This window comes from Carassius carassius, chromosome 17 (assembly GCF_963082965.1).
Source record: "Carassius carassius chromosome 17, fCarCar2.1, whole genome shotgun sequence".
NCBI lineage: Eukaryota > Metazoa > Chordata > Actinopteri > Cypriniformes > Cyprinidae > Carassius > Carassius carassius.
Genome location: NC_081771.1, coordinates 25,647,864 through 25,666,773, shown reverse-complemented (window position 1 = coordinate 25,666,773; position 18,910 = coordinate 25,647,864). Strand labels below are relative to the sequence as shown.

Here is an 18,910-nt window from a genome sequence, read left to right as displayed (position 1 = left end):
ATATATTTAATATCCACAAATGAGTCTAGACCAACATTTGGTGTATACATTTTATTAGATGCAAGTGGATGTCACCCGTGTGGAGTGGAACTCATGGTTAATGGTAATGGATTTGGGTACATAAGTTCCATGATATATCATATAAATGTTTACATTGTGTCAGTTAGATAAGCTACATATCCCTGTTAAAGTCGGCATAAAACGGAAATAGCGATTGTCTTTTTTCTCTACTGTGATGTCTATCAGAGTGAAACGGCATCTGAAATGAGAGGGCGGGACTATATTTTGTCCTTCGGGAAATGATTGGGTCATTGGAAGTTGGGGCGTTGCTAATAAAAGGGAGGCAGCGTTTAGCCCTCACATCACTAGCTCCGCCCTTGTGTCATAGCTCGTGACCAGAAGAGTAGATGCGTCGTTTTGAGGGGGAGGGGAGGTTAATGTTTTTGATTAAAGATTACCAGGGCATATAATTTTTTTTAAAATAATGAAGCACACTAAAAATTATTTATAATAAAACACTACAGTATTACATTAAAAAATTTTAATTTTCCATTTTGATTTCATGGTGACTTGAAAATCTGTTACATGACTATACTAACTTGTGATTTGATTTGTATGTCTGATAATTCATGGTTAATCTGTGTAACAAAGCTCAAATGGCTTTGTTGATGTGCTTTCAATTATCTTGTGCCTTAGCCACTGCCGTATTCCAATTTGTTTCTACCATATTTTAGTTTTTTTTTTTTTTCTTGGTGATTGGTTTAAACAGAGTTTGTTTCAGTGTATTTCACTGTGGTTTCAATGCACAAATTGTTACATATTTCATTCTGTATCTCCTAGAGTTTATTGGATTTGACATCTATCTATTTTGTCTAAATACAAAGTTACCGTGCACTGTGTCAGATTCTTTTGTTGTGTAACACCAAAGATTCTTTTTTGATTCTTTTGTAATACCTTTTGGGTGAGTTTTTTTTTTTTTATTAGACCCATTTGAATTACACATCTTTTTTTTCTTTTTTTTTTTTTATATATCTTTGTTACATTAAACTTTGCTCCCATTGACTGCAGTCATTAAATCTACACAGCAGTCAGAATAAACTCCAAGAATGTTGGGAATGTTTTCGGTATGTTCTTCGTAGTTCACCTGGTTACAAGCATAAACCCTATCATTTCAAATGCAACATGACATGTAATGTGGCTATAAATGTAGATTATAGTATGTGCATGTACTGCAAGTACAGTCATTTTCTCCCCCCATTAGCATTCATGGAGAGCATGCTGTTAACTGTAAAGCCCCGCACAGTTTCAGTTAATGGCAGCAAAAATGAAGTAGTCCCAAATCAACTGGATCAAAACATGCAATTAAATTAAGTTGTGACAAAATGGTAAAAAAAAATATTTTGCTTTAATGTAATTTGAACAAGCAGATGCACACACACACACACACACACACACACACACACCATATACTAGTATAGACTTCATTTATGCACATCCACATGATACAGCTGGCTGTATTACTCAGAATTTTTCATGTAAACACCTTATTCAGAATTCATTACTGAAAATCTATTCATACCTGTGCATGTCCAAACAAAAGTAACTCTGGGTGATACTAGTTAAAGACGTCAGAAGTCAAGCTGTTCAATAGACAAGAGTCTTAAGACCTACATTCTGCAATTCACTGAACTCTTGTCTGTTATTGTTAAAGACATGAATGAGAATTAATGAGCTGGTTAAATTACTGTCCACAATTACTAAACTGTAGCATAATAAATAACGAGAGCATTATTTCCAGAAGAAATTAGCAGGAAATATAGACAAGAGCAGGAAAAGATTTTTGGCATTTAGAGGGGTCATAAATTTAGAAATCTAATTTTCCCTGATCATTTGACATATAAGAGGTCACTATATTATAAAAAACATATTGTGAGTTTCAGAATTCCAAACTTTCTCATTAGTCCAAAAGCAATAAAAAAACAACAACAACAAAAAAAACCTTTCTTTATAATCACCGGAGTTGTCAATCACAAAGTGCAAGCTCAGTGACTCTTCCATTATATAATCAATGTTACAGACTACACTGCTCAATTAATCTCTTATTTACATTGTTGGGACATGAAGTACAATTCAATTTTTTTCAATTCAATTCAAGTTTATTTGTATAGCGCTTTTTACAATACAAATCGTTACAAAGCAACTTTACAGAAAATTATGTTTCTACAATATTTAGTAGTAGCTAGTAGTTTGTGCACTTTTGACAGGATTTTAGAAAAATAAAAAAAAGAATAATAATACAAGACGTAGTCAGCTAGATGATGAACTATCAATATTATTAATTAATAGTAATTATATGATGCAGCCACACATGTAGCAATAATTGTTAGTTCTGTTTGTTGATTCAAGGTTAGGATCATCTGGGGTCCTCTGAGGGTCAGCATCATCTCTTCTCAGGTGTTCTGGATCCAGACTGGAGCTTGTGTAAATCCTAGTTATCCCGTGGCAAAACATAGAAACAAAATAGAGACATCATTTGCATAGCTGCTGATCCAACAAAGTAAAATTAGTTTAACCCAAGCTAAAGAATAAAAATGCAGATGCAACTACACTCACAATTTAAGAGATACATTATTCGAATGCTTGGCGAAAGAGATGCGTTTTTAATCTAGATTTAAACAGAGAGAGTGTGTCTGAACCCCGAACATTATCAGGAAGGCTATTCCAGAGTTTGGGAGCCAAATGTGAAAAAGCTCTACCTCCTTTAGTGGACTTTGCTATCCTAGGAACTACCAAAAGTCCAGCGTTTTGTGACCTTAGGGTGCGTGATGGATTGTAGCGTGGTAGAAGGCTAGTTAGGTACACAGGAGCTAAACCATTTAGGGCCTTATAGGTAAGTAATGATAATTTGTAACTGATACGGAACTTAATAGGTAGCCAGTGCAGAGACTGTAAAATTGGGGTAATATGATCATATTTTCTTGACCTGGTAAGGACTCTAGCTGCTGCATTTTGGACTACCTGTAGCTTGTTTATTGACGAAGCAGGACAACCACCTAGAAGTGCATTACAATAGTCCAGTCTAGAGGTCATGAATGCATGAACTAGCTTTTCTGCATCAGAAACAGATAACATGTTTCGTAGCTTGGCAATGTTTCTAAGATGGAAGAATGCAGTTTTTGTAACATTGGAAATATGATTTTCAAAAGACAAATTGCTATTCAATATAACACCCAGATTTCTGACTGTAGAGTAAGTAACAGTACATCCGTCTAGTTGCAGATTGTAATCTACAAGATTTTGTGTGGTGTTTTTTGGTCCAATAATTAATATCTCTGTCTTATCTGAATTTAATTGGAGAAAATTATTTGTCATCCAATCTTTTACATTTTTAACACACTCTGTTAGCTTAGATAATTGGGAAGTTTCATCTGGTCTCGTTGAGATATATAGCTGAGTATCATCAGCATAACAGTGGAAGCTAATTCCGTATTTTCTAATAATATTACCAAGGGGCAACATGTATATTGAAAATAGAAGGGGACCTAGGACGGATCCTTGTGGCACTCCATATTTTACTGATGATAAATGAGATGACACCCCATTTAAGTAAACAAAATGGTAGCGATCGGACAGGTAGGATCTAAACCATCTTAGAGCCTGCCCTTGAATACCTGTATAGTTTTGTAATCGATCTATGAGTATGTCATGATCTATGGTGTCGAACGCAGCACTAAGATCAAGTAAGACTAGAAATGAGATGCAGCCTTGATCTGACGCAAGAAGCAGGTCATTTGTAATTTTAACAAGTGCAGTTTCTGTGCTATGGTGGGGCCTGAAACCTGACTGAAATTCTTCATACAGATCATTTTTATGCAGGACGGTGCTCAATTGAGCAGACACAACTTTTTCTAAAATTTTAGACATAAATGGAAGATTTGAAATAGGCCTATAATTTGCCAGTACACTAGGATCTAGTTTTGGTTTCTTAATAAGAGGCTTGATAACCGCCAGCTTGAATGGTTTTGGGACGTGACCTAAAGATAACGACGAGTTAATGAGATTGAGAAGCGGTTCTTCGGCTACAGGTAACAGCTCTTTTAGTAATTTAGTGGGTACAGGATCTAATAAACATGTTGTTGGTTTAGATACAGTGATAAGTTTATTTAGCTCTTCCTGTCCTATATTTGTAAAGCACTGCAGTTTATCTTTGGGTGTGATGGATGAAACTGAAGTGTTAGATGCTGTAGAATCTAAATTCGCTATTGTATTTCTAATGTTATCTATTTTATCAGTGAAGAAATTCATAAAGTCATTACTATTTAACGTTGGTGGAATATTTGAATCAGGTGGCGTCTGGTAATTTGTTAATTTAGCCACTGTGCTAAATAAAAACCTTGGATTGTTTTGGTTATTTTCAATGAGTTTGTGGATATGCTCTGCCCTAGCAGTTTTTAGAGCCTGTCTATAGCTGGACATACTGTTTTTCCATGCAATTTTAAAAACTTCCAAGTTAGTTTTTCTCCATTTGCGTTCAAGACTACGAGTTTCTTTCTTGAGAGAGTGAGTATTACTGTTATACCATGGCACAGTACGTTTTTCTCTAACCTTTTTCAATTTGATGGGGGCAACAGCTTCTAATGTATTAGAGAAAATAGTGCCCATGTTGTCAGTAATTTCGTCTGATTCATGTGTATTTTTGGGTACAAATAGCAGTTGAGATAGATCAGGCAGGTTATTTGCGAATCTGTCTTTGGTGGCTGGAACAATAGTTCTGCCCAGACGGTAACGCTGAGACATATAGTTAATATCAGTTATACGCAGCATGCACGATACAAGGAAATGGTCTGTAATATCATCACTTTGGGGTACAATATCTATAGCAGTAAGATCGATTCCATGCGATATAATTAGATCTAGTGTATGATTAAAACGATGAGTGGGCCCGGTGACATTTTGCTTGACTCCAAAGGAGTTTATTAGGTCAGTAAACGCAAGTCCTAATGTATCATTTGCATTATCAACGTGAATATTTAAATCTCCCATGATTAGCGCCTTATCAACTGTAACTAGAAGGTCTGAGAGGAAATCTGCAAATTCTTTTAGGAATTCTGTATACGGCCCTGGTGGTCTATACACAGTAGCCAGAGCAAGAGATACATTAGACTTCTTTTGCATGTCTGACAGTGTAACATTTAGCAGAAGTATTTCAAAAGAGTTAAACCTGTATCCTGTTTTCTGGGTAACATTGAGAATATCACTATATATTGTTGCAACATTCATTTAGACCAAAATAATCATTTGATTTTAGCCAGGTTTCAGTCAAGCAGAGTACATCAAAACTATTTTCTGTGATCATTTCATTTACAATAACTGCTTTGGGTGTGAGTGATCTAATATTTATGAGCCCAAACTTTAAAAATTGTTTTTGTTCATTTACTTTACATTTTTCTGGTTTAATTACGATAAGATTTTTTCTAGATCCTACATTATATTTTGACCTCACTATTCGGGGAACAGACACAGTCTTAATAGTTTTTACAGCGCAAGTACTTTTATCATTTAAGCGGGTGGAACAAAACTCATCATAATAGTTATTAGAGAATAGTCTTACTAGTCACATGGAGCGAAGTGTCCTGGAGATGTTGTCAGAGAGCAGCTCCGCTCCGACTCTGCTGGGGTGTAATCCATCAGCGCGAAACAGCCTAGGACGCTCCCAGAAAAGATTCCAGTTATTAACAAATAGCAGTTTCTGTTCTTTACACCATGACAACAACCATTCATTTAAAGCAAAAAGTCTACTGAACCTTTCGTGTCCTCGTCGATACGTGGGCAGTGGTCCTGACACGACGATCGTCGCCGCGGGCGTCGTGCTGCGAACCGTCTCGATCAGGCTGCTGAAGTCCCTCTTCAGCGTCTCCGTCTGCCGCAGCGTGGTGTCGTTAACCCCGGCGTGAAGCACGACCGCTCTGGGGCTCTCGTCGGCCTTCAGGATCGCGGGTATCTGCGCAGAAACATCGAGAACACGAGCACCAGGCAAACAATGAGTGTGCACTTTACCTTCGGCTAACGTAGCACTTACGTGTCGGACGATGGAGTCTCCGATGATCACAGCGTTGCGTCCTGTCTCGCGGAGGGGAGCGAAGCGGTTCCGGATGGAGATGTCGAAGGCAGGAGGGGGAGAAGTCGTCGCCCGGGACCCGGCTCGCGTCCTCCGCTGTGGATGCACCCAGGGTCCGTGGTGTCCCGGCGTCGCAGTGAAGGACATCTGGGAAGATGGGTGCACCGGGCCTGTGCAGAGAAACACACGGAGTAGACGTGGTGGGAATGTTAGCAGATCGCTGTATACTTACCCCGGACTTGTGAGCGTCAGCCCGGGATGATTCCAGCGCGGCTCTCCGCTCTCTCAGCTGGGCCTGCCTCACCTCCAGGTCGCGAATCTGCTTTCCCACGGCCTCGAGCTCGAGCCCGTGGCCCTAAAGTAACAGTGAGTACAGAAGTGGTAATGTGTGTGAATAGAGTATTAGCAATGTAAGCGCAGTTAGCTGCAACCACGCCGCTGATGCTAACGGGCTAAAAGCTAATAGCGGACCCGGGAGATCAAAATAAAACTAGTGATAGCGAGGCGCTCTGATTGTTTTTGTTGTAGAATACAATAGAGGATATATTCACACGTTATATGAACGGAGACGATGATGTATAAAATTGATTTTTGAGTTAAAAATAGTCAATGAAAAGAATATAGTGACGGAGCTCAAACACAGTACAGCCGCCAACAAAAAACAACAAACAAACAGTACAGACACAACACACTCCAAATCTGATGTTCTCACTCTGTATTTACTAAATATATTTGAGGACAGCCATTCAGGGAGAGTCATCGTAGAGTAAATCATGTGTGAGAGGCATTTAAAACTTCTTCTCTGTCAGTCGGAGTAGCTTAGAGTGCTTGATGCGTGGAAAGAAGTCAGAAGTGGGGCGCTATCAGAGCAGCGTGAAGTAGAAGTGAAGCAGCACTTACTTTCACCTTAAATCTTTCTCAAGCTGAGAATGTGTATGATTACGTGTTTGTTGAGGGAGGAGGCGTGGATCACTGTCAGCATTGCTTCCTGGGGGGAGATTAATAATTCATGAGACGGTTGGTGAGACTCAAAGATTCGCCTAGTGAGTCAAGACTTTGTTACTTCTTACACATCTTTGCGTGTTTGTATGCTGCAGCTCAACACGTAGCATTCCCCTCAGTAAGGATAATAGATGGGACCACTTCTCTTTTGCTCTCAGATCCCTTCATGAATATAAGATGGACTTTCAGTCTTCAGGTCTGTCACCACTGAAGCTTTGAAACGTCTTGAGTGTGTTAGACAGGCTGCTACTCAGCCTTTTTTTTTTTTTTAAAGAAAATTCGACAAGAGTTATTCTAATGTTCAGACTAAACAAAATTGGGATGTGTGCAAAATGTCCTCAAAATTTCACCCCTAAGGTCCACCTCAGTGTTTTTCTTTGAATGAAATTCTGTCAGACTTAATTACTTTGATTCACAGGACCAATTCTGTTCAAAACTCAGAGCTGCCTTTGAATAGCTGGTCATCAGAAAGTAGACCCCGGCGGCCTCCGATTATCTAATGCTTTCTCTGTTGAGATGGATGCATTTGTTCAGTAGAAAAGTCAGGTAGGCAGTTTTGTTGTAGTACAGAACTGTATATAATACATATTGCACAAAGCATTCTTCCTTTAGATGATGGATGACGTGTCTACAATGTTTAAAAGCACTTTTCTAAGCGCAGCATTATATTTCATATACATAGAAAGCATCTTCATGGTTCTTTACTGTTTATCTCTCCTTTTCTCTCTCGTAGTTTATAATTTCTTTTTTTTTTTTTTTGGGCATCTTTGAGTGTAAAAGACTATTGATGATTATTGTATTTCTTTTTGTGGTATGCATATCTAATGTGTGCAGCTGTGCTTTGGTATGGTTGTGTGCATTTGTTTGTGTGTGATCACACAACTCCTTCATCACTTGTTCTCACATCTATCTAATCAATGGTCTGTCAGTCTTTTTTTTCCGACTGGGAGGGAGATTGATCTTCAGGAGTCGCCTCACACTCGTTACAGTGTTCTCAGTCTTCATTAACACCACCATTAGTCTCACATTGTTACTCTCTAACACAACAGCACAAACAACACTTCGGCTACAGCATGCATGGGGAGAGTGGAATAGACAACATGGGAATAAATGCAACTTTGGAAGAGTGAGTCATGTGCATGCACGAACGTAAATGCAGACATACAAAAACAGATAAAACACAGTCAGAATATAATTTAGTTTGATACATACATTCACATTTGTTTATATAGCAGATGCTTTTATCAAAAGCAACTTCTAAATGAGGAACATTGCAAGCAATTTGTCATGAGAAGCAAAAATATTTATATTACACAACAGAGTGCTGCAACCGTGACATCAAAACCCAGAAGACTTATTCACCATGGGTTCCCTAGTGATTTTCCTATGGGTTTTTATAATGATTTTTTTTTATTTCTAAATAAAACAAGGTTTGTGGTAACTTGACGATAAAATGCTCTAAATTACACACACTCATACTGAAAACACAAATTTTGATGCAGTTATGCTTATTTATTTATTTATTTTAAATGTATGTTAAGTAATAAGTAATAAGTAACTATGAAAACAGATAGGACAATTTGGGTTCTGGGATTTGACGTTATGGCTGCAGCACTCTATGCCAAGTACATACAAACTAGTAGAAATTAATGTGTACACAAGCTGATTTTTTATAAACCTAATGATAAACTGGGATTTAAAAAATGGTAAAACATGGAAAAGTTATCTCCTAAAGTAAAGAAATATTTAACATACTGCGCTGTTTCGGTGTAATCATTAGGCATTCATATGTGTGTTCTAGCTGCCATACATTTTCAGACATTTAAATGAATATATTAACATTATTTATAATGTAACTTTTACGTATGAAGAAATTTTTTGAGACATACAAATGTTTGCAAATCATTGTAGGTTGATATATCGGATTCATGGAATTAACAGTTCACAAGCATGAATATAATATTATATAGTGACTAAAATGATTGTACACAGATCTTCCAATTCCTTGCTGGAAAGCATGGATTAAGTCAACTTTTATTTATATAGCCTTTTCACAAACCATGTTGTGAGCCTTATTTGTGCAACAAATTTGCAGAGTGAGCTGTCTTTAAACCATGAAGGATGAACAGTACCAAATTTTATGTTTTTTCATTTTTTAGCAGATTCTTGCACGCCATTTTACCTACAGTGCAGTCACATTCACACCTGCTGATTAAAAGAAAGATAAAGAAAGAGCACATAGAGTGGAAGAAATAGAGTGTCATGGTGGAGACAGTGAGTGACCACTGTAAGTGGATGTAACAACCTACTGCTGTGAGAGAAATAAAAGCTCTAGTGTGGGTTGGGACAGCTCTTTTTCACTGAAGGGGAAATAACCCCTGCCTTCTCTCCTCATGTAATATTAAATATCACTTCTTCCACTTCTCTCTCTTCCCCTCCTCTTTCTTGTATGGCATGTAGAGAGGACAGAATATGTGGCAGGAATCAGAGGTCTCTCCAGTTCCCTTACTCTCTCCATCGCTCTCTCGCTCTCTTTCCCTGAGTGTGCGAGAGGAGTTTGGGCAGCAGCTACGTCAGCCGTCAGCGAGCAGCTGAGGAGAGCTGTGGAACTCACATGTGTGTGTATGTGTGTGTGTGTGTGTGTGTGTGTGTCTCATCTTTCTCTCATAGTCTCCAGCTCATACCTCTACTCTCTCTGGAGTCTACGGCTGTGGCACATCCTGGGGCACTGACACGGCGAACGAAGCACCTCCTCTCACCATCTGCACACTGCTCCTCAAACAGCAGCAGACCACAGCACAAACCAAGGAGAAAAGAAGGAGAGAGTGGAAGCAAAGGATGGAAGAGAAGAAGAGAGAGATGGGAATCTGAAGGAAAAGTGCGGAGGTAGGAGAGTCTGATGGACAGAGTAGAAAAAGTAAGTGAAGAAATAGTATTGGAAGAATGAAACAGAGATGAAGTGAGGAACGCAGAGCTGATAAAGGTGAAACTGAAAAGAGAAATACTTGTTATAAATAGGAACGTAGCTGTGTCCGGGAGAGAATAACAACCTCAGAGAAAGAAGATTTAGGAAAAAATGTTCTAACAGCCACAGCGTGGAAGAAAATAGCTGGTGAAACGAAAAAAAGGGTAAAGGCTCAGGGAGAGATAAGCAGGAGGGATCAAATTCATTTGTAAAGGACAGCCCCGGCCAACCACATGCCCATCGAATTTGTTTGTAAAATCAAGTTTGCTGAGGGTGATGAAGCCAAGGGGGCCTCGACAGAAAGAGGCGGAACTGTTATGCTAGATGGCCTTCCGCAAAAAGGAGGCATGGCTGACCTGGCGTCCTTCGCAAGCTCCTCTTCGCTGCATGGTCTGGCTCGGGTGTTAGGGACCTCAGGGCGCTTGGGCTTCAGACAGACCCTCTGGGGACTGGCACTGTTGGCTTCGCTTGGTCTCTTCCTGTACCAGGCGACATGGAGCACGGCGACTTATCTAGAGCGACCCCACCTCGCAGCTATGAGGGAAGAAACCCGCCGTGAGCTCACTTTCCCGGCTATCACGGTCTGCAACGTCAACCGATTCCGCTTCTCAGCCCTCACCGATGCGGACATCTACCACTTGGCGAACCTCACCGGCCTGCCGCCCAAAAGCCGGAAAGGACACCGGCCAAGTGAGCTCCAGTATCCACCACCAGACATGCTAGACATTTTCCAGAGAACTGGCCACCAGCTGGAAGACATGCTGAAGAGTTGCAACTTCAGTGGGCAGAACTGCTCGAGCGAAGATTTCAGTGTGGTGAGTAGCACAGGCTATGATTGGTTACCAGGATCATTTGTTTGGCTTGAAAAAAATCTTATCTTTGCATGCACCTCTTTGTTTGTTGACTCTGAGCAAAATTTTATAATTCCTCCTTCAGTCTTAGAGACAACTAACAGCTAAACGATTTGTTTGGAAAGAGGAAATTAAGCCCCATCCATCTGTGTCTAACACCCATGCTGGGGCAACAGACAGTAGAACGATGCAGTTATATGCCATCTCAATTCGAGATCTGCCACATTTCTCTCTCCCCGCTTTCTACGTCCTTTTCTTTTCCTGTTACATCATAGTCTGTCCCATCTGATGCTGAGTCTTATTTTGGCCAGAGAATGGATGAAAAATTCAGGAGAGGGACAAGCGACATGATTCCTGCATTAGCCCAGTCATCCTTGAGGAGACATGCGCTCAACTCTCTGAAGAAAGTTCCTTCCCTTACGTTGACATTTTTTGCTTGTCACGTTGGCTTAATTATCTTTCGTTTTGCTGTTGTTGTTGTATTCCTCAAGTAATTTCCTCTTAGGGCTCTTGCTATCAGTCTAAACAGGATTAGATATGAGAGATATCTGTGATATAGATCATGAGACTTCTGTCAAGGATATCAGATCTCTCTAGAGAGCCCTCCTCATATAACTAATTTACTCCTTTTCTCTTCTCTGTAACCTCTTTCACTCTGTTTAGTCTTGGTTTCTTATGTAGAGTTTTAAAATATAATCATTTACTGTGTGATTTCATAGGATTCAGCAGTAAAGGCTTAGGCAGGTGATTTACTTTATTATCCTGTTCACAAATTAGTTTACCAGTATGTTTAAATTTTCATTGTGCCCCATGACCCGGGAATTACCAGAATTCCTGGTTTCTCTTTTCATATGGACATGCGCATTCCAAATTGCTGCAGTTTTGTGCATATTGCTGACAGTCTGTTTTTCAGTGATTGACATTGTAACCTGCGCTTATAAAAGTATTTCCCATTTGCACTTAGAGAGCTATACTCAAGAGACTAACATCCTATTCTACAGATCTAGAGTATTTCAAATAAGCTTGCAGTTAGAAAAAATCTTTGGGAGTAGTAACCTTTAAGTGTATTTTAATCGTTATATTATTGTTATATAAGATTTTTTAATTTTTTTATATTGCCCCATTATTATGAATTTTTTTTTTTTTTTGTATTTCTTTGGCTTGATTTACTCTTTTAGATACATCTGAACAAATGTAATGGTCACCAGACTTGCTTGCACATTGGGATTTAAACCCTTTATTATGTTGCAATAGCTTAAACTGCTGCCAGTTGCTGTGTTATCCAATTACCAAAGCCAATTTTTACTCACATCTGGTGATTGTTAGTTAGTTTTCAGTGTTATGGAATGGTTGCTCTGTTTACATTCTGTTTAGTTTAACATTTCATGCTTTTTCAACTAAGAAATCACTAGCAGCTGTGTTCTCTCTGATGTCTTCAGATCTTGAACCATCCTTATTAAGCTCCTTTGTTGCTCAGTTATGATTTCCTGTTTTGTCAACAGGTCATGTAGTAGTGCCAAAACACATTTAATACAGTACCTGTGAGGTTAACACATCATAGTTTTGACATAAAACCCTTGTTATTTTCTGACAATGCAGCAGGATGTTAGAGTATCAAAGTCTGCGGATTTTGAGGTTGCTTGATGCAGTAATTCATCTGTAGATATCTCATAGCAAAGAGATGAAATAGTGCTGCTATAGTATTTGTTATTTAAAAATTAGGTCATAACTGCATTCTGTCAAAATGAATTTTAGTGTCTGTATTTGTGCTTTAAAATGGAAAAAGTTCTGTGTGAGAAAAAATGAACATAAAAATCTTCTTTGTCGTCAATACAATCATTTGCTCAGATTGTTGTGCCATTACTGGAATGAGCTATGACAGCCTATCTATTTTAAAATGTACATGACTGTAAAAGTCATGTAAAAAAGAAAGAACAATAATTGATGGTTTCTATACAATATTGGATCATCCTTTTTCTCTGAAGTCAAACAGTTCTTGAAAATAATGTTTTTGTCAAAAAGATGTGCCAGATGTAAGCCAGTTTTGGCATAAATTATTGTTATCTGGGTAGTTTTTGTATTTGTTTATTTACTGAATGATCTAGTGCTGAATAAATGTGCCTTCATTTTTTTCAGCTATCTAAAGCTGAGATGTGAGATAGACTTCTCTACAAGCGAAATAGTCTGTAAGCTACATATCTATCTATATGTTCTCCTTTTTTCGGCGATCGTAATGACCCTTTTTATGGCTTTTACACAAAAATTACACCTGTCTTGTTGTCCATCTCTTAGAATGAACTGATTAAAAAGCCTTTAAAATATTATTTTTTTCAGTGCCAAAAATAGACTGCTGTTAAGGCTTAAGGGTGACAAACTGTGCATGTACTCTTTGTTGACACCCTCACTAAAAAAAAGAAAAATGAATGTGTGTTATCCAACCTTATGCAGTCCACCTGGCACTTCTAAAGAATGACCATCATGCTATTTAAAACAATGAATACCTTATAACTAAACAGGATTTATTTTTGCCACTTAAAGCTAAACAGGTAATTTTCAGGTGCATTAAATAATAATAATAACAATAGGCATTATAATAATGCTTTTTTTCTTTTTGATTCAAAATGCATCTTAAATACATATTTATTTAAATATTTATGTCAACATATATCTGTAAATAAATACATATGTACTATGTATTTATTTACTGCAATATTTGCATGGACCATGTATGTAAATATATCACAGTGAAGACAAACTTGCACTTCATTTTCCTTCGCTTTCTCTTTCATGAGTTAACACACGTTTAGATAGAGTACATATAAATGTACTCATATGTCAGTTTATTGTTTACATAATTACACATTTCATACATGAAAATATATGTGATGTAGCCGATTAAAATGTGTCTATACTGAAAAAAAATAGTAAGGTATATTTCAGGTTTCTTTGGACAATTGGATGTAAAAATGTTATATACGCACACACATAACATTAATTTTCCTCATAGTTGTATATGTTGCACATACATGTATGTAAATACATATAGTACATATATAAAAAATATTTATATACAAATGGTATAGATTTTATTACATGTAATACTGAATACAAAATTACATACATTACAATGTATAGAAGAAAACATTGTTTTTATTTTCAGTATTTAAAAAGTGACAGGTCCTTATGTATTATTCAATATATTGTAATATTGTCTCTTAATATCATATATTTTTTATATAGATTAAATAATTTAATACATGGAAGCCAATATATAAGGACATTTCTTTGAATAAGTGTGAATATTCTTGTATAATAAAATGCCACCACTTTTTTTTTCATGTCTGTCAGTAGCTCTGTACATCTGTAGTTCCCTGTCAAGGGAACTTCAAACTGCGTCCTCTAGGGGTCGCTTTGGGGAACACCTCGTCGTGACCCGTGTCTGAAGCATACTTTGAAAAACGACAATGTGTTGGCCGGCAACAGCCTCTGACGTCACTACCGGCGTGACTATAAATACGCGCCAGTAGGACCCGTCACTTATCTTCTTTGTCTTCATTGACTGTTTTGTTTGAAGCGTGCATCTAAGAAACGAGCCAAAACGGTAAGAGTGATCTATCATTGTTATCATGGCATCCACTAGCAAGGCGTTTAAACAGTGTGTGCATCCGTGTCAGCGTTATCTGACACCTGATGACACACACAGTCTTTGCGTCTCTTGTTTGGGCGAAGAGCACGCGCGCGATGTCCTTGAGGGGGCAATCTGCGTGCACTGCGAGCGTTTTTCTGTGAAAAAGCTCCGCTCTCGTTTGTTTCTCTTTTCGAGGAAAGAGGGACAGCCATCTGGTTCCCGCGGTTCAGGACCCGCCGTTGCCGAGGCACGGAGGAGAATGAGCTCGTGAGGATCACAGGTGGATCTCGCTGAGGAGTGTAGAGAGGGACTTTTCCTTTCACACTCTTCGGCGGCAAACGAGAGTGAACTTCAGGAGGAAGATGCGTTGTCATTAACCCATTCTGATACTGAAGTTGGTGCTCTGCTGGGTTCTACCCAGAAAGAGCAGGAGATGTCTGAGAGTGGCGAAGAAGCTGAGGCTGAGCCTTCTCAATCCTCCTGCCCTGCGTATGGGGTTATGGATCACGCCACGGCAAAATTAGACTTGCCATGGAAGCGTGCCAGAAAAGTGACGTCGCGAGGTCGCCTCGATGAGCGTTATTTGTCTGACCATAGCCCTCCAGCCCAGGTGAGCCTTCCATTCTTGCCTGACTTACATGCAGAAATCGCAAGAAATGGAAGAGGCCGTTTTCCTCTCCCATCCATCGGTTTCAGCATACGAGTTATGCTAATATCGAGGGCATGCACGAAAACGACTATGAGAGGATGCCCCCTGTAGAAGAGACGCTGGCTAGCTATCTCTCTGTGGGGGAAACATCCTCTCTTAAATCTCCCTCTTTGCCATCTAAACCCCTCCAGGATACATCCCGCTTAAATGGTAAATCATACGCAGCAGCAGGTCAGGCTGTGGCTTCGTTGCACATGATGACAGTGCTTCAGGCTTACCAGGCTGACCTGCTGAAGGACCTGGATACAGGCGAGGGCCTTTCAGCTGACCAGGTAGCCGAGCTGCGCCGCACCACAGACCTCTCTCTCCGTGCTACCAAGCAGGCCGCCTCCGCCATGGGTAGGTCTATGGCGGCCATGGTGGTAACGGAGAGACATCTGAGGGGTGAACCTGGCAGACATCGGGAGGGAAGAAAGGGGGTTTCTTCTCTATGCTCCAGTCTCGCCTTCTGAGCTTTTCGGTACCTCCGTCGAGATGGTGGTCGAAAAGTTCAGGGAGGCAAGGGCGTGCTCAGCTGCCTTTAAATCCTTCATTCCACGAAGGTCCAGGTCTGAGCCCGAAAACAACAAAGCGGTCCTGGCCCATCTCGATCTGAGGATCGAAGATGGGCACAGAAGGCTAGTGTCGCGGCTCACGCTCCTCCCCCGCCTAATGGCAGGGGCAAGAGGAATCGCGGGTCACGAAGAGGTAAGCAGGGTCTGAGGGATGTGATTCAGACAAGGCAGTGTTCTCGTCCGGATCGGAGCGATACCTAGTAGTTACTCACTTCCTTTGGATGTTTTTAACTTCTGCTTTTATCATCCCCTGCCTAATTCCCCTGTAACCACCAGCTCTCCACCTGATCGAGTTTAGGTGGAAAATGTCTCCTATGCTGGACCTATGATGTTTTTGGTTGGTCCTATATTCATAGTAACCACCTTACTGATGGTCCGGACCAAAAGGGGGCGCCCCGTGAGCGGGACTCCAGTACAGGAGGGTGGGTGAGTATGTAACCCTTTCTTTATCTGCTTATGGGTGTTATATTGCTGGTGGTTATATGTCTACTAACAAACTCTGTGAGTTTCCTTTACAGTGCTCAGTTCCGGCCTCGTGCCCTGGTATTAGGTGGCCAAGATCACAGGCTTTCGGCAGGAGCCTGGCTGATCATCAGAACGGGCACAGCTCTGCAGGGAATTTCATGGATGTCCGGCCAGGTCACCCTGAGGGGCCTCCTGGCCGCTTGGCGCATTTGGCGGGATGTCCGGCCAGGTCACCCTGAGGGGCCTCCTGGCCGCTTAACGACGTCCAATGGGAAGGTGGAGGTGGTAGTTACGGAAGTCTTTCTGTATGTACTGCCTCAGGTGATGCTCCCCTCGCTTGAAGTTTGGAAAATTGGATCTGGCCTCTCCCGTGCGATCCAGCGCCTCTGCGATGCTTAGGAACCTTTCAGTACACACGCTAAGCCTGTGTACTTTCTCAAAACCACATGGTGGTCAGTGTGGTCTGAAATCCACGTAAGTGGTAAGTGTGCACGCAAGAATCTGCGCACTTTCTGAAATCCACGTAAGAAATCCACACTGTGGTAAGTTCGCACGCTAGTACTCTGCGTTCTTTCTAAAATCCTATATGGTGAGGGCTTCGCGCAGTTGCTTTGTGCCCTTTCTTGAGTAGGTTTAAGCCCCGTTCATCTTGGGCGCCACTCCACCCCTGTATCCTCTGATACTAGATAGATACTCTGATAACAGGGCGTTGCTACTAGAGAACTGTTGAGACAGCTCTTTCGGCAAGTTTTTGCGAAAGCTAGCGGTAGCCCCTGGGTGACAGGCAAGACTTGGTAAAGAACATGCTAGGTTCTTAGCCGTATCCCTTTAAAGGAATCTTTCGTGATTCCAAGCCTTCAGCTCTACCCAGGGCCGGGGCCCTACAGGTAAGTTGGGTATATAGCTTAGGCCATAAGGGATAATGTCATGGACAGCCGTCTAACCGTCCCAGGGGCGACTCCCAGTGAAATGGTAGAGTTGGTACTTAGTGTTTGCCATGGTTCTGGTCTGCACTCCCCTCAGCATGGCGGCGTGGGTATACTGTTCCCCAAAGTGACCCCTAGTGGACGCAGTTCAAAGTTCCCTTGACAGGGAACGTCTCAGGTTACGAATGTAACCATGGTTCCCTGAGAGGGAACGAGACACTGCGTCCTCTAGCTCCCTGCCATGCTTCGGACGCAAGCTTCACGAAGAAGATAAGTGACGGGTCCTACTGGCGCGTATTTATAGTCTCGTCTCGGACGTCAGAGGCTGTCGCCGGCAAACACATTGGCGTTTTTCAAAGTATGCTTCAGACACGGGTCACGACGAGGTGTTCCCCAAAGCGACCTCTAGAGGACGCAATGTCTCGTTCCCTCTCAGGGAACCATGGTTACATTCGTAACCTGAGACGTTTCTCCTTTAACTAGGAGAGAAATGAAAACTTGTAACATAATTTCCCCATACAGATACAGATCTCATTTTCATGCACTCAACAATAATTAGATGTTTTATAATGATATGACATTATTCATCCAATAGTCAAAATGCATTATATGTAAACCAGTTTGCTTATACAGTGCCACTCAGAAAACACTTCCAATTTGCATTTCCATTCTATTTCCATTCAAATCAGACCGGTCGAGATTTTTTTAAGCAGCCAGTGGTTCAGGTGCGAAGGTTGCAACATCCCGGTTGTCAGAGATAAATGTAATTACTATTTTTGGCATACAAGAAAGTCAGCAGTAATCATTTCTGTAAATAATGACCACACAACGACCTTGGGGGAACAAGAATAAACAAGCCCAGTGGAGGTCAGTGGAACAGTTCTTCCTTTTCCCTCCATCCTTTAGCTCGGTAATGATTTTGCATGCTTGATTTTCCACAATAGAGTGGCATAGATTAGTGAAACTCACATGAAACATTCATCAGAGCTCCCTGCCACTGAGATAGCAATGGATGGCTCCTTCCTGCCACTCACTGGATTTAGCTAATCACTCACACATACTCGCCACTGAAACACTTATGCTGACCATAAATTTAAAGCAAGATTTTCTTGCATTCAACAAAAATCTCATTACGTGCATGAACATAAACATTTTTTTTTCACACAGAAACGAATAACTTACAGATCTGATGTGATATACCATAAACAGTTACTTCACTTCACACATTCTTTCCTCTCTTCTCTGACTTTCTCCATTCATCTATGTTTTGTCTTAAATATATGACTTTATATCTAATGTAGTTTTAAGAAAAAAAAGAAAAGAAAACAACAAAATCTTCCAGCAGCTGATATATCAGCTGTAGTCTCAGACTGCTGATGACTAATGTGTACGCAGTGGGTGATGTTAACAAACTCTTTGGCTTTCACAGAGCTTTTACAGTTCAGTTATTTCAAACATGAGACATCAAACTGAGATAATGTTTCATTTCCTTCATTTTCCCACCCAAGAAACAGATTTTACTTAAATTCATTTGTTTTATTTCTCATCTCAGAAACAGGTTTTCACATGGAGGAGTAATTGAGGGCTTCTGGTCTAAGTCCAGGGAATGTGAATCATTTTTTCCGATTAACGTCACTAAAGTGAACTGTGTATGACTGCTATTTTTTTCTGACTTTAATGCTCTGCTGTTTT

General features: G+C 40.3%; 1 protein-coding gene across 2 annotated transcripts in view; it reads left to right on the top strand.

Moving 5' to 3' along the window:
* Window positions 1–9,527: 9,527 nt before the first annotated feature.
* Window positions 9,528–18,910, top strand: part of asic4b (acid-sensing (proton-gated) ion channel family member 4b) — a 52,325-nt gene continuing 42,942 nt past the window's right edge. The window contains exon 1 of one of the 2 annotated variants that reach the window (XM_059571415.1): window positions 9,528–10,900. In XM_059571415.1, the coding sequence (XP_059427398.1) occupies window positions 10,319–10,900 (582 nt within the window). In that variant the 5' untranslated portion in view covers window positions 9,528–10,318. The remainder of the gene's footprint in view (window positions 10,901–18,910) is intronic. The other variant, XM_059571414.1, reaches the window with a different exon arrangement.